The 16,709-nt window shown below is 43.2% G+C and overlaps 1 protein-coding gene across 1 annotated transcript in view; it reads right to left on the reverse strand.

Moving 5' to 3' along the window:
* The window catches only part of LOC112267074 (nectin-3-like protein), a 74,269-nt gene that overhangs the window by 7,469 nt on the left and 50,091 nt on the right, over positions 1-16,709 (reverse strand). Inside the window, exons 3-6 of the mRNA XM_024445134.2 lie at positions 9,620-9,804; positions 9,145-9,259; positions 5,578-5,695; positions 5,217-5,368 (exon numbers count right to left, since the gene is read on the reverse strand). Coding sequence (XP_024300902.1) covers positions 5,217-5,368; positions 5,578-5,695; positions 9,145-9,259; positions 9,620-9,804 — 570 coding nt within the window. The remainder of the gene's footprint in view (positions 1-5,216; positions 5,369-5,577; positions 5,696-9,144; positions 9,260-9,619; positions 9,805-16,709) is intronic.

Below are 16,709 nucleotides of genomic sequence, written 5' to 3' on the forward strand. Positions count from 1 at the left end.
GTACACCTTGCATGGTCAAAGGTAGTGCACTGTATAGGGAATAGGGTGCCATTTGGGACACAGTCAATGAGATGCTGCTGGTGGGGAGAAACACTTGCAGCGCCATGCAGGGCACTGTGAAAACATCACAGTGTATCCGAGACAGCCACGAAGGAGAAGGGCGGGGGATGATACAACATGCTCTGCCTGCTACTGTGGCTTAGGCCTAGATGCATCTATGTCCACAGGGGCTTAGAGTGAGAGAAGCGGCATATGCCGGACTCCTCCATGTTGTTGGCTTGGAGAGGCTAGATAATTGCTCAGTGCAAGTCCTTCCTGGACAGCGTGTCAAGCAAGCTTTAGATCACGTTCCAAATGGCACCCTATAACCTTTATCGTGCACTACTTTTGACCAAGGTCCATAGGGCTTTGGTCAAAAGTAGTGCACTATATAGCGAATATGGTATAATCTGGGGAGCACTCTTAGTTTTTGAGTGAACAGGGCTCCAGTCCGAACCAGGCCAACTCACAGATGGAGCGTGGTGTAATCATAACAACATACAGGAACTCAAGTCCTTTTGTTCACCTGACCTAAAATTCCTTACAATCACATGCCGCCCATGTTATCTCCCTAGAGAATTCTCATTGGTTATTGTCACAGCTGTGTATATCCCCCCTCAAGCAGATGCCACGACGGCCCTAAAGGAACTTCACTGGACTCTATGTAAGCTGGAAACCATATATAATGAGGTTGCATTTATTGTAGCTGGGGATTTTAACAAAGCAAACTTCTAAATTCTAAATTCTATCAGCATATTGACTGTAGCACTCGCCCGGACAATACACTGGCTACTCTAAATTCCGCGATGCATACATGGCCCTCCCCCGCCCTCCCTTCGGCAAATCCGACCAGAACTCCATTTTGCTCCTACTGTCCTATAGGCAGAAACTCAAACAGGATGTGCCCGTGACTAGAACCATTCAATGCTGGTCTGACCAATCGGAATCCACGCTAAAGATTGTTTTGATCATGCAGACTGGGAAATATTCCTCAGAGAATAACAACGCTGACTCAGTAAGTTTATGAGGAAGTGCATTGGAGATGTTGTACCCACTGTGACTATTAAAACCTACCCTAACCAGAAACCGTGGATAGATCGCAGCATTCACGCAAAACTGAAAGCACAAACCACTGCATTTAACCATGGAAAAAGGACTGGGAATATGGCTGAATATAAACAGTGTAGTTATTCCCTCCGCAAGGCAATCAAACAAGCGAAAGGTCGGTAAAGGGACAAAGTGGAGTCACAATTCAACAGCTCAGACACGAGACATATGTGGCAGGGTCTTCAGGCAATCACGGACTACAAAAAGAAAACCAGCCACGTCACGGACACCGACGTCTTGCTTCCAGACAAACTAAACACATTTTCTTCCCGCTTTGAGTATAATACAGTGCCACCGACACGGCCCAAGGACCGTGGCCGACGTGAGACATTTAAACGTGTAGACCCTCGCAAGGCTGCTGGCCCAGACAGCATCCCTAGCCGTGTCCTCAGAGCATGCGCAGACCAGCTGGCAGGTGTGTTTACAGACATATTCAATCGCTCCTTCCCCCAGTCTGCTTCAAGATGGCCACCATTGTTCCTGTACCCAAGAAGACAAAGATAACTGAACTAAATTACTATTGCCCCATAGCACTCACTTCTTTCATTATGAAATGCTTTAAGAGACTAGTCAAGGATCATATCACCTCTACCTTACCTGCCACCCTAGACCCATTTCAGTTTGCATAACGCCCCAACAGGTCCACAGACGATGCAATCGCCATCACAATGCCCTATCCCATCAGGACAAGAGGAATACTTACATAAGAACGCTGTTCATTGACTACAGCTCAGCATTCAACCCCATAGTACCCTCTAAGCTTGCGGCCCTGGGTCTCAACCCCGCCCTGTGCAATTGGTTGGGTCCTGGACTTTCTATCGGGCCGCCCCCAGGTGGTGACGGTAGGAAACAACATCTCCACTTCGCTGATCCTCAACACTGGGGCCCCACAAGGGTGCGTGCTCAGCCCCCTCCTGTACTCTCTGTTCACCTATGACTGCGTGGCCATGCACGACTCCAACTCAAATCATAAAGTTTGCAGACGACACCACAGTAGTGGGCTTGAATACCAACAGCGACGAGACAGCCTACAGGGAGACAGCCACTCGGAGTGTGGTGTCAGAAAACAATCTCTCACTCAACGTCAACAAAAAGGAGTTGATCGTGGACTTCAGGAAACAGCAGAGGAAGCAACCCCCTATCTACATCAACGGGACAGTAGTGGAGAAGGTGGAAAGTTTTAAGTTCCTCGGCGTGCACATCACGGACAAACTGAAATGGTACACCCACACAGACAGTTTGGTGAAGGCACAACAGCGCCTCTTCAACCACAGGAGGCTGAAGTAATGTGTCTTGTCACCTAAAACTGTCAAACTTTTACAGATGCACAATTAACAGCATACAGTCGTGGCCAAAAGTTTGAGAATGACACAAATATACATTTTCACAAAGTCTGCTGCGTCAGTTTGTATGATGGCAATTTGTATATACTCCAGAATGTTATGAAGAGTGATCAGATGAATTGCAATTAATTGCAAAGTCCCTCTTTGCCATGCAATGAACTGAATCCCTAAAAAACATTTCCACTGCATTTCAGCCCTGCCACAAAAGGACCAGCTGACATCATGTCAGTGATTCTCTAGTTAACACAGGTGTGAGTGTTGACGAGGGCTGGAGATCACTCTTGTCATGCTGATTGCATTTGAATAACTGACTGGAAGCTTCAAAAGGAGGGTGGTGCTTGGAATCATTGTCCTTCCTCTGTCAACCATGGTTACCTCCAAGGAAACACGTGCCGTCATCATTGCTTTGCACATAAAGGGCTTCACAGGCAAGGATATTGCTGACAGTAAGATTGCACCTAAATCAACCATTTATCAGATCATCAAGAACTTCAAGGAGAGCGGTTCAATTGTTGTGAAGAAGGCTTCAGGGTGCCCAAGAAAGTCCAGGAAGCGCCAGGACTGTCTCCTAAAGTTGATTCGGCTGTGGGATCGGGGCATCACCAGTACAGAGCTTGCTCAGGAATAGCAGCAGGCAAGTGTTAGTGCATCTGCACGCACAGTGAGGCGAAGACTTTTGGAGGATGGCCTGGTATCAAGAAGGACAGCAAAGAAGTCACTTCTCTCCAGGAAAAACATTGGGGACAGACTGTTATTTTGCAAAAGGTACATGGTACAGACTGCTGAGGACTGGAGTAAAGTCATTTTCTCTGATGAATCCCCTTTCCGATTGTTTGGGGCATCCGGAAAAAAGCTTGAGAACTTGTGGTCAATCCTCAAGAGGCGGGTAGACAAACAAAAACCAACAAATTCTGACAAACTCCAAGCATTGATTATGCAAGAATGGGCTGCCATCAGTCAGAATGTGGCCCAGAAGTTAATTGACAGCATGCCAGGGCGGATTGCAGAGGTCTTGAAAAAGAAGGGTCAACACTGCAAATATTGACTCTGCATCAACTTCATGTAATTGTCAATAAAAGCCTTTGACACTTATGAAATGTTTGTAATTATACTTCAGTATTCCATAGTAGAATCTGACAAACATATCTAAAGACACTGAAGCAGCAAACTTTGTGGAAATTAATATTTCTGTCATTCTAAAAACTTTTTGCCACAACTGTACTGTCGGGCTGTATCACCGCCTGGTACGGCAACTGCACCACCCTCAACCGCAAGGCTCTTCAGAGGGTGGTGCGGTCTGCACAACGCATCACTGGGTGCAAACTACCTGCCCTCCAGGACACCTACAGCACCCGATGTCACAGGAAGGCCTAAAAGATCATCAAGAACAACAACCACCCGAGCCACTGCCTGTTCACCCTGCTAGCATCCAGAAGGCGAGGTCAGTACAGGTGCATCAAAGCTGGGGCCGAGAGACTGAAAAACAGCTTCTATCTCAAGGCCATCAGACTGTTACAGCCATCACTAACACAGAGAGGCTGCTGTCTACATACAGACTCAAATCATTGGCCACTTTAATAATGGATCACTAGTCACTTGAAATAATGCCACTTTAATAATGTTTACATCTCTTACATTACTCATCTCATATGTATATACTGTATCTTATTGCATCTTGCCTATGCCGCTCGGTCATCGCTCATCCATATATTTATATGTACATATTCTTATTCCATCCCTTTAGATTTGTGTGTATTAGGTAGTTGTCGTGGAATTGTTAGATATTACTGCACTGTCGGCACGAGAAGCACAAGCATTTTGCTACACTCACATTAACATCTGTTAACTATGTGTATGTGACCAATACAATTTGATTTGACCGCCTGCTTTAGCTCCTCCAGCCTGCTCTCCCGCTCTCCTCTCAGTGAGAAACCAGAGAGATTGTATGCCTTGGATGAATGTGTCTAAGAGTAGCAGTCATTATGTTTGGATATAGATTAGAAGAAAGAGGAAAATGGGGAGCACAGTTCTCATGCTCCATACCTAAAGAATAATAGAGGAGCCAAACGTAAAGAGGAGGAGAGGAGAGGGAGACAAGAGGAGCGAGAAGAGGAGGGATGGGGAAGCTGCTGGCTGTGTGTTCTCCAAGCAGTGTTCCCTTGCATCAGAACAGCCCAGTACCGTAGCCAAGTGAGGCCAAATTTATAAAAACTATGTTTCGAGAGCTTTGGGGGGGAAATCCTCTGTATGTTTCGCGAGTCAGACATGAATTAATGTGTATTAAGTTAAAGTAAATATAATTAGTAATCTCTTGATGAGAGAATGGAAACTCCATGCAGCTCTTACAGCAGAGCATGGAGCACACATCCTATTTCATGAGGAGGGAATATACTAGAGTCTGTTACTGTATCTGTATGTAATTCATTGTGTCCAACCCTGACAAATAACCTTGGACAACAAACAAGATAAACAAAAAAGGGCTAAATGTCTGCACACTGTGGTCCCATTGACAAGCAGGCATATTGTTGCATATTAGTGCATACTGTGTTCCCAAAAACAAACAGCGTGAAACACTACCTCTCTTATCACAGATATCTAATGTTGTCATAACCACAAAGGTTTGAACCTTTGGTGCTGATAGTGTGTGTTTATGCTGCTCTTTTCTCCTCTGGTGTCATGGTGGGAGAACTCTGTTTGAAGGGTTTAACGAAGGCCATACTCTCTCACCTTGTATCCAGACGTGAACGTCATGACTGCGTGGACCGATGTCGTTGTACACCTCACACCTGTACAGTCCAGAGTCATTTCTCTCCAGAGGACGAGTGAAACTAAAAGTGTTGTTCACTATATCCACACCGTCAGGCATCGGCCCATCCAACCTGTAAAGAATATACAAACACAGGGATACAAACATTATCTGGATATTACTAGCCAGCAATGATCACAGTAGTGGTGCGTCCAAAATGGCACCCTATTCCCATTATAGAGCACTACTTTTGACCAATGGAGTGCTATTTGTGATGCGGTTTGTGTATAGCATGTTGTGGGGTGTAGTGGGTGGGTAAGCTGCTAGCTAGAGGACCCTGACCTGGTCCAGGAGAAGTGGTGGGCAGGTGGGTTTGCTTTGGCTCCACAGTCCAGCTTCACATTCTCCTGACCAACAAACCAATTCTGATCATATCCCACCACCGTCACCTCAGGAGCAACTGGAAAAGAAGCACAATATCTATGAAAATAACTTTATTCTTTATTCTACAATCGTATTATTCTTTATTACAGTTTTTCTCATGTTGTCAATCATGGCCTTACAATGGCTGAGGCGGGTCGAAGGGTGCAGCCGAATATTGGGAGATCAACCGTGTCCTCAATAGTTCAAACGTTTCAAAGAGAGAACAGGTATGTCCACCAATGTACAGTGCACTGTTACTGTATATAAGCAGTATACTGTATACTTCCTACAATACTTCATCTTACAGTAGTCCACTTGTATTTCACAGCATACAGAAATATACTCTATACAGATACATACTGCACCTTACATGCCCCCACCTGTATGTTTTACAGTAAAATGTGTGTTCACATAGTTTTTGTCTATGTGAAAGTGTGCGATGCATCACTGCATTTTTCCCCACATAGGACTGCAAGATTACCTCAAACCGGTGGCAGAGGACGCCTTTTCACACCTCAACAGGAGGAGGCTATTTGCACCATGGTCCGAGCAAACAATGCCATGAGAAATACAAAGGACGATTATAGAAGACAACGATGTCTTTGAAAACATCCATACGGTTAGCATCTCAACCATCGAAAGGGTGCTGCATAGAAACCAGATGAGTATGAAACAGCTGTACCGTGTACCATTCCAAAGGAATGAGGACAGAGTTAAGGAGCTACGGTACCAGTATGTACAGGTAAAACATATATGTATGTAACTACTTTACAGCAACATTTTATAGTGATACATAGTACAGTAAGCATAAACTGCACACATTTCCATTGCTGTGGAAGGAACATGCAACATATGTACATTTTATGTCACTCTTCCTTACCAAAACAAATTCAACTGTGTGTTCTGGGATATAGCGTATAATGGAGTTGGAATCAAGTGAACCCTCTCACAACTTTGTATACGTGGATGAGGCTGGCTTCAACCTGACCAAATGCAGAAGGCGGGGTCGGAATATCATCGGTCACAGAGCTACTGTGGATTTGCCAGGCCAACGGGGAGGAAATATCACCATGTGTGCTGCTATTTCGGAGCATGGTGTCCTAACCCATTTCCCCTTATAGGGCCATACAACACCCAGCATCTACTCAACTTTTTAGAGACTCACATCCCTGATGATGAGAGGGGTCTGTTTAGAGAGGATTTGCCAAAGTATGTGGTCATTTGTGATAATGTGAGTTTCCATTGATCAAACATAAGGAAATGGTTTGTGACCCACCCGAGGATGCTCATAGAATTCCTCCCACCTTATTCACCATTCCTTAACCCAATTGAGGAGTTCTTTTCAGCATGGAGGTGGAAGGTGTACGATCGTCAGCCACACACACAGATTACCCTGCTGGCTGCAATGTATGCAGCATGTAGACTCCTGCAGAGGATGGATAAGGCATTCCAAAATATTCTTTCCACGTTGCATTGGAAGGGAAAATATCCGGTGTGATGTGGATGAGAATATGTGGGGCGACAGACAGGAATGTCTGGATGTGTAGAGACAGCACAATAGTGCTGCGGGCAAAGTTGTGCCTTAGGGGTGGTTTCCTGTGTTTCTTTCTAATTTAGTTTTTTTTCCTTTGTGCCCCTTGGGTTGTCCAGTCTCTTTCAATCAATAACCCACATACAGTAATATGTAAATAGTACTGTTGAAATTGATATATGCCATAGAAGTGCAGCCTTGTGCATTTTCAATACAGTAGCTGTCATCCAAACTGTAGCCTAAGTTTACATCAGGTAATACTGTCAAAGTACACAGTTACATTGACAACATGCCTAAACATTTTAGGGACCTTGTTCGTGAACAATGACTCAACGACTTATCATTCTGATGACACTGACATGATCATTGGCATGAATATTTACTTTTGAGGTATGTACTAAGGATTTTTAGTGACTGACTAGCTTTAGAAACATATCTATTGTATATTGCAGTTTGTATAAATTGTTCTGAGAAATGCACTTATTATTTTGCACATGTTAGTGATGATGTGAAAAATGCACCAAAGCGACTGAGAAAAACTGTATTATTATTATTATTATTAGTTACTTACTGTAGCTACTTTGTAATAAAGTAGACTAGGGTACATACCATATAGGCCTATTGTACAAGATACACTATGATCAGGATCCTTTAATAACACAATATTCTTTCTATACAAAACAGGAGATTAATTTAAAAGAAAATACCCTAGAGTGCATTGTACATTCTACACAATAGCCAATGTGACCTCTAGCAGTACAGTGATGACAAATGAGCTTTCCCCCCAGGAGGAAAAAGCAAGCAATATACAAACAAAACAAGTGATAATCAAAATGAAAAAGCAGAATTGAAGAATTTTGTTGGCTGTGTGAAACCTAGGACACACACACACACACACACAGACAGACGCACAGACAGACGCACAGACAGACGCACAGACAGACGCACAGACAGACGCACAGACAGACGCACAGACAGACGCACAGACAGACGCACAGACAGGTCAGAGCGTGGAGATATAGGGGTAATAATCCACTCTCTCCAGCAGCTCACAACCAGCCACTACCAGAGCTATTACAGATACCACTGGCTGTACTGTAATAACTGTAAACAATGACTCTGGTATCCAATTTCCCCTTTTTGATTTCTCTGGAGAGTGAGCAGGCAAAACGTATTACAGTACACGGTCGGGCAGGGAACAAGACATTATCAGTGTGTCATGTTGACCTTTGCACTCTGTTCATGGTGAAATTGTGCTTATTTGGCACTTAAAATCCCCCGCCTCTGCATTTGACACGATTTATTGAGCTACAAACCTTTCTCTTCCTAACCTCGGCTTTCTGCATCTCCACCCTTCTGCCCCCACCTCCCCCTACCTCTCTTCCACCTGCTGCTGCTGAGGCTTGATCAATATTTCATACAACGCCTTCATTAGCTTGCACTCACATAGTCCAAAATAGATACTACCCACTATTCACCAGTTCAGCTTGCCAAGGAAGCATGCATCAATGATTATAAAATGAAGATGACTCCTTAATGGCCCTTTTATGAGCAAAAGAGGGAAGACAGGGAGTCAGTCCGTTCTCTGTGCAAACTGTACTGTAAATCAGGCTAGCAGTATGATAGGATATAGATCAGATACAGACAGCATCACTTCACTGATACATGTGGCAGTTGTCTAAATGTTTATGTAGTCAGAGAGAATATGCTGAAACAACATGAGCAGCAGCTGTCGCTGACAGACAACTGAGGCAAGACAGATCATCAACACAAAGCCCACCTATCAGCACAACAACCACTCTCAAACAAAACACAAAGATAGCTAGCTATCCCTCTCCTTGTAATGGTGGCACCCATCTCTATATACAAACCATGAAAAAGCTGATCTAGTTGTTCTATTTCAATGACCCTACTGCTCTGCTGTCCTGTACGACCTGGTCCCCCACAACACTCACACTGCACATCAAGCACGTAGGGTATCCTGAACTCAGTCTGCAGGGCCGGGTGGCGCACCACGCAGGTGAGGGTGTGGCCCTGGGAGTGTCTCCGTGGCTCCAACACATAGTGCACCTGGGTGGTGGAGGCGACATTTAGTTAGACGTGTAAATATTTAAACATGTTTAAAGAGTGTCAGTGTGAGCTCTGCATGCCTGCTTCATGATCTCTCTCTCTCTCTCTCTCTCTCTCTCTATATATATATATATATACACACCCCATGAGGAGGGTGATTGTGTGTGAGACCATGGCTGTGTCCCAAATGTTACCCTATTCCCTATATATTTGGCTTTTGCCTAGAGCCCAAGGGCAAAACTGACCAAAACTGGTCTTTGTCAAAAGTAGTGCACTATATAGGAAATAGGCTGACATTTGGAACACAATATGTCGGTACTGTGGTGTGTTGTCAAAGCAGGAGCTCTGTTCTGTTTGTACCTGGGTGGAATAGGTGCCGTTGGGCTCGTCCTGCGTCTGGACCTCAGAGCGGCCAAACAGCTCAGTCTCCCAGGACACCTCGGCTGCAGGCCGGCCGCGCTCCGCTATGCAGGTGGCTGCCACCGACTCATTACCACCATCCACCAGGGCCATTGAGCCGGCAGAGACGTAAACCTTGGGCTCCACTAAGGGAAAGAGAGAGATGAGAACACTAGAATGTTCCCAATGTTGCAATTCATTTCGCAGCATTGGCGATATACATACAGACAACAACAAAAAATTGAGCGAGAGAGGGAGAGGAGAGACAGTGAGACACAAGGAGAGAAAGAAAACAAGCGAGAGAGAGAAAAGGGCATGCAGAGAGATAACAAAACAGAATGGAGAATAGATTACAAAATGAGTATTGATATTTTGTATATGAAGATGAATAAATAATGTGCAACATAAAACAGGGATGGAGATGTGGACAGACAGGAGGAAGTGGCCACGGTACACACACGCTGCTGCCAGACACAGATTGAATCCCTGCATTTCACAGATATCTATTAAAAAATGATGAGCCAAGCAATCTGATACTATAGCAGCACTTTGGAGGGAACTCAACTATTTGTATTGTTATTGTGCTGGAGATGTTTGCGAGATGTTTGTGAAAGCAATATTATTGTGCAGCATCGACCAAGACATCTCTATTAGAGTGACTTTTGGAGCAACTCCATGAAGCTGTTTGAACTCCATTCCCTTCCTCCTAAACCAAAACAATGGATTTTGTGTTGTAAATGCTGTACTTTGAAACTGCTCCTACTACTCATGGCTTGCTAATATGGTTCATAATGACCTGGAAAACAGTTTAACACAGACCAATGTCAGACATAATACTCAGTGCTGTTGTGTGTCTCTGTTTCATTGTGTGGTGTCCTGTCCTGAGCTGGGGAGGTGGGTTGCTGTTAATGTGTGCTGATATTCAGTGCTTTAGATCCACGTGAAAGGAAAGTGACCGCTGTGATATAGCACTCGACCTGTTCCACAAAGCACAACTTGAACTGTTCTAGTGCACCGACAGACATACTAAATATTAGACACCTCTCACAATCACTAACTGTCAACGCTGACAGCCAGTAGGGGTTTCACTAGGGATTAATATTTCCTACTAAGCTTCAATACCGGGAAAAATGTATATTTATCCCGAGAGTCCCGGGAAATACCGCAAAAATCGGAAGGGCCCATTTAAAGTGTTTAAAACCAAGATATGGTCACTATGACAAAGTTCTCTCCAAATAAGAGCAAATTAAACTGATGATATTTAGTAATGATAGTTACTCTATCTTTGATCGCCAATTACGTTGTGAATTGCGAAACAGGCCGTTCATAAATTATGAGCGTTATCATGTTCCTCAATAGCCTAGGCTCTAGGACAGGAGAAGACTACATTTTCCTCATGCCTCTCTGAATTGTTAACAGACTTCATGTCTGTGACAGAGATACCCATGTAGTGAATTGTGTATAGGCCTATCAAATGTGTGAATGTTTGAAGAGTCACAATGACTGCTCATAGAGACACGTTCTTGGATAGTCTATACTGTAGGTGTTTCCTGTATTTTTGTTGCGTGTGCAGTCCAGCAGTGTCAATTATGTGTGCATTTTGAATTTATGGCGACTTTGTGTGAAGTAAATACGCTAGGACTAAAGGCTTCCATGCAACAATCTGTTTGGATAATGTGTAATTAAATATTTTGCTAAATTGATGCTACACATGTTGTGTATTTGTGGAATTGCAATAGTGCAGGAAGGTGAGGGAAAGAGGCTCGAAAGCGCTATTCCACTTCACAAATTGGCTCTAGTGGTTAAATCTATGATTCAGGGAGCAGCCAGGCTGCCTTTCTTTTCCATCATTACTCATCTGAATCTATTGCCTGGCTACCCAGACACCTTGGTTCAGCCAAACGCTATGCCACACCCTCTGACGTTAGTTTCTTCTCTGCAATGAATCTGGATCTGAGACCTCCCAAACCCTTCACTGAATGTGAACACATTTGGGGGAGTTTGACTGGTCCAGAAACCAATGGGTTGGGCTAGAGCCAGAACACACGTGGATAAAGCGGTGGTTTTAAAAATTGACATTGGCTTTGATACTCAGATTGGTTAGAGACAACTTTGTTTTGTTCAAAGCCCCGGACGTGCTAATTTGGAGAGGCTATAGGCTCTGATAAACACCTAGGGTTGGGCGGTATACCATATTTTACGATATACCGGTATTGATGCAAGGACTGGTTCAGATTTTTACTTTACCTTCTATAAAAATTATTTGAATGTTTGGTTTGTTAAATGTGATACGCCGTGTGTAACATCAATTTTCATAGTTTACTTTGCTACTTGAATCATCTCTCTCCGCTCTCTCTCTCCATGCTGCTTTCCACACAGACGAAGCTTTGCCCCATCCCTCAAGGAGTGCATTTATTGTTCCTCAAATGCGAGACAGACACTTGCGTTCAGTCTGCATAATCAATACAGCATATGCAACAATGTTGATGAAAACTATGCTGTTTTCACAATGCTTCCTTATATAAATCCACTAGCGTTCTACAATTACACTATTAGATTGTGTTTCTTACATCTACAAATAGCTAGTTTGTCTTTTGTTAGCAAGTTGGGCCTAAATCTTGTTAGCCTCTAATGCTAATCGCTAGTTAGCTAGCTGGCTAATAAATGTACTGAGTCAGAACAAATGTAATTATCTATACATACATACAGCCTGATAATACTAGTGATGGTGTAGACCTAAATCAGCATGTTGTTTGTGTAACAATATCTAAATCAAAGAGGAATATGCAAATGAATATGAATATATTATACATTTTGTGTGCGTATATGTTAGCCACATCAAATAGCTGTTACCAATTTATTTTGCATTAGATGGAGTTTACCACCTGTTTTGGGCTGCATGAAGTAGCTAAGAGAAAACGTTCAATGTAGCCAAAGATTATAGGGTCCCCTAGGAAACGCTTCTAAACACTTTTGTTCCTACCCTGTCACAATAACTCCTCCCTGGCATTTTTATACATTGAATACAGTGTTGTTTGACATGACAAAGTGCCCACTATTAGATTATAACGATATAATTAGTGTAATCGTTGTATTTCCATGACTACAACAGTTCACCCAAGGGTTTTGCTCTAAATCGCAAGTCAAATAGCAATTGCAACATTTGTGTCATGCCCTGACCATAGAGAGCCTTTTATTCTCTATGTTGGTTAGGTCGGGGTGTGACTAGGGTGGGTTATCTAGGTTGTTAAATGTCTATGTTGGCCTGGTATGGTTCCCAATCAGAGGCAGCTGTTTATCGTTGTCTCTGATTGGGGATCATATTTAGGCAGCCTTTTCCCACTGGATTTTTGTGGGATCTTGTTTTCGTGTAGTTGCTGTTGAGCACTGCATTTACTTCACTGCTTCATTTGTTCTGTATGGTTTTGGTGAGTTTAATTTATTAAACATGTGGAGCTCTATGCACGCTGCGCCTTGGTCCGTTAATTCTTTAGATGATCGTGACAATTTGGTTAAAAATAAGGCCTAGAGTGTTTGCCCATATCGTGCAGCCCTTCGTGGTAGTATGGAGATGATCTCAAATGAGTGCAGGAAATGCAGAAAATATATGAAAATGCAAAAATAAAATTTGGGGTTGAATTGAACGTTATAAAACAATCAGAACAGAAAAAGACCCATTGCAATCACTTAGAATGTATGTGTTGCCACTAGGGCTATTACGGTGACCGTACTACCGCCACACCAGTGGTCACGAGTCATGATGGTAGTCAAATTCCATGTGATCATTTAGTCACGGTAATTAGGCTTCTCCCAGTTCTGATGCTGCTGATGGTCATTAGTAGCCTACCAAACTTGCTAACTGCCTGGTACTCAGCACTCTACTGTCCCTCTAATCACTCTGACATCAATGCAAATGTAATCAAAAATCTAATCAAACACTTCATGAGAGCCCATTGGCTCCTGTTGCACAACATTTCTATAGGCTATGCAATTGCGTGAGAAAACAGAGTGAAGGCCTCTATTAAAAAGAGGATCCCATCAGCTTTCTATAGGCTAGGTCTATTATATTTACTTCTCAACCTTCCTAATATTAAGCACATTGCTTCTCTTTAAAACAGAAGTATAGCCTACCTGGCTGGCATGAAAATGAACCACGAGAAAAGCTTCCTCCATTCGCTATTTAAGTGCATATATGACATGTATTTTTCCCCTGCCCCTGTTTCGAGACAGGTGCATAATAATGGTCCATTCTAAATCAAAACATATTTCACACATATATTATTTAGTATATGTAAAGAGAAAATGAAATCAAGAATAGTGTGATGGGTGACAATATTAGCCTATCACTTGCGAATGATATATTATCAATTGTGAATGATGACCAGCTTAAGGCAAACAGCACATGATTTTTTTTATGCGACTTTTTCCAAATCCTAGTCGCACACCTCATGTAGTCTAGCCCATAGGCCTATATGTTTTGATAAGGTTTATATCACAACTAAATTCTTAAAATGAAGCATATTAATCCGCTTTACATTGGGTGTAGAGCCTAACTGGCACACATACGCAGCGCATGAGTTTCAAGTTTGGGAAAGATAATTTTCATCATAAAAATACACCTTTATAATAAAAGCATTACATGCATAATCGCATTTGTGTTCACTTTGTGAAAATGGTGTTTTCCTTCTAATGGAACATTCACGCTTATAGCCTACAGTCATGAGCACATTGCTGCGATTATAATGTGAATAAATATCCTAATAGTTTATCAACACTAAGCTAAGCGTTCTCATCTGTTGCATCAGGCTCACTGCTTAAAACAGTTTTTTTTATGCTAGTGGTTGTATTAATTTGGGATCTATAGCATCCCACAACTGTCCCAGACTATGTTTGGAATATTTATTTCTGCACAGAATAGGTCAACTTTTGTACTATGGGGGATAGTAGATTGACATAGGCTAGTGCTTTTGCTGTTCGTTAGGCCTACTCATCTTGTTGGCTGATGAAAAGTAAATGTGGACAGTTCTTCCAATATCTTGAATAAGCATTTCAGAATTGGATTAAGACACGTACAGTCAGGCCTCCCAGGTGGCGCAGTGGTTAAGCTGTGCCACCAGACTCTGGGTTCGCGCCCAGGCTCTGTCGTAACCGGCCGCGACCGGGAGGTCCGTGGGGCGACGCACAATTGGCCTAGCGTCGTCTGGATTAGGGAGGATTTGGCCGGTAGGGGCATCCTTGTCTCATCGCGCACCAGCGACTCCTGTGGCGGGCCGGGCGCAGTGTGTGCTAACCAAGGTTGCCAGGTGCACGGTGTTTCCTCCGACACATTGGTGCGGCTGGCTTCCGGGTTGGATGCGCGCTGTGTTAAGAAGCAGTGCGGCTTGGTTGGGTTGTGTATCGGAGGACGCATGACTTTCGACCTTCGTCTCTCCCAAGCCCATACTGGAGTTGTAGCGATGAGACAAGATAGTAGCTACTAACAATTGGATACCACGAAACTGGGGAGAAAAAGGGGGGGGAAATAAAAAATATAAAAAATAAAAAGACGCGCGCAGTCGTGTCCCCGATATGTACGTCTTCACTTGTAACCTGTAAGAAAGACCCGATCATGTGAGTGAGAGGTGCTTCGGCATGCAGGGGGATTATAATTATTTTCTTCATATCATGTTTCTTTAGACCTGTCAAAAATAAATAATGGATTGATTGTGATGCTGTAGTCTATATTATATGGGTTTATTATACTTTTTAAAATGTAAATGTTCCAAAGGTCTACATCGGTGGCTTGTAGGCTATGAGTGGAAGACAAGAGATCCTAAATGTGTTTATGTTAATTAACGGGTCAATTACCATGAGACCAACAGTTATTTGCTTGACAATTACAGGCTGACAAAATTTCATGACCGCCACAACCCTTGTTGCTACCCTACGGTCACGCACTACTCAAAGCAGATGTATAACGTTTATTATTGAAGAAACATAAAAATACCAAATATAAAATTCCCGGGCTACCGTCTATTGTTTTCTTCTTCTAAATACGTGATATAATATTTTGGCCATATTGCCCAGCCCTATGAGCACAACTGACAAAGCGAGCCAACCAGGACTACAGTTGAACTGTATGGCCAGTAGTCAAACCATGCATTAAATCCACAGTTTTGACAGATCAATCAATCAATCAGTACACTTTAAAATAATTACAATGATCACCAATCACTGCATTTATGGGGCTCATTGGATGATCAAGTAAATCCTAGAGAATGGATATTTTGACTATCTAATGCAACAACTTCTAACAATAAAACAATACAATTTGACCCTGAACAAGTCTTGCAATGGCACTGCACTTCTGCAAGGTTATGTTCTCTTTAGCTTTTATGACTCAGTTGAAAAGAGAAGATGTTATTGCTCAACATCAAATGCATCTCAGAGGACCTGAGCCCTACCATGCCTCAGGGCTACCTGGCCTGATGACTCCTTGCTGTCCCCAGTCCACCTGGTTGTGCTGCTGCTCCAGTTTCAACTGTTCTGCCTGCGGCTATGGAACCCTGACCTGTTCACCGGATGTGCTACCTTGCTGTTTTCGACTCTCTCTCTTTCTACTGCACATGCTGTCTCTAACTCTGAATGATCGGTTATGAAAAGCTAACTGACATTTACTCCTGAGGTACTGATCTGTTGCACCCACTGTGATTATTATTATTTGCCACTGCTGGTCATCTGTGAACGTTTGAACATCTTGGCCATGTAATGTTATAATCTCCACCCGGCACAGCCAGAAGACGACTGGCCACCCCTCAGAGCCTGCTTCCTCTCTAGGTTTCTTCCTAGGTTCCTGTCTTTCTAGGGAGTTTTTCCTAGCCAGTGTGCTTCTACATCTGCATTGCTTGCTGTTTGGGGTTTAAGGCTGGCTTTCTGTATAGCACTTTGTGACATTGGCTGATGTAAAATGGGCTTTATAAATACATTTGATTGGTTGATGTCATGAACAGTGAGCTATGCAGAGAGATCTGGGCCGGAGTAAAAGAACGCTTATGGTTTGATGATATAATAA

The sequence above is a fragment of the Oncorhynchus tshawytscha genome, linkage group LG14 (genome assembly GCF_018296145.1).
Source record: "Oncorhynchus tshawytscha isolate Ot180627B linkage group LG14, Otsh_v2.0, whole genome shotgun sequence".
Lineage (NCBI taxonomy): Eukaryota > Metazoa > Chordata > Actinopteri > Salmoniformes > Salmonidae > Oncorhynchus > Oncorhynchus tshawytscha.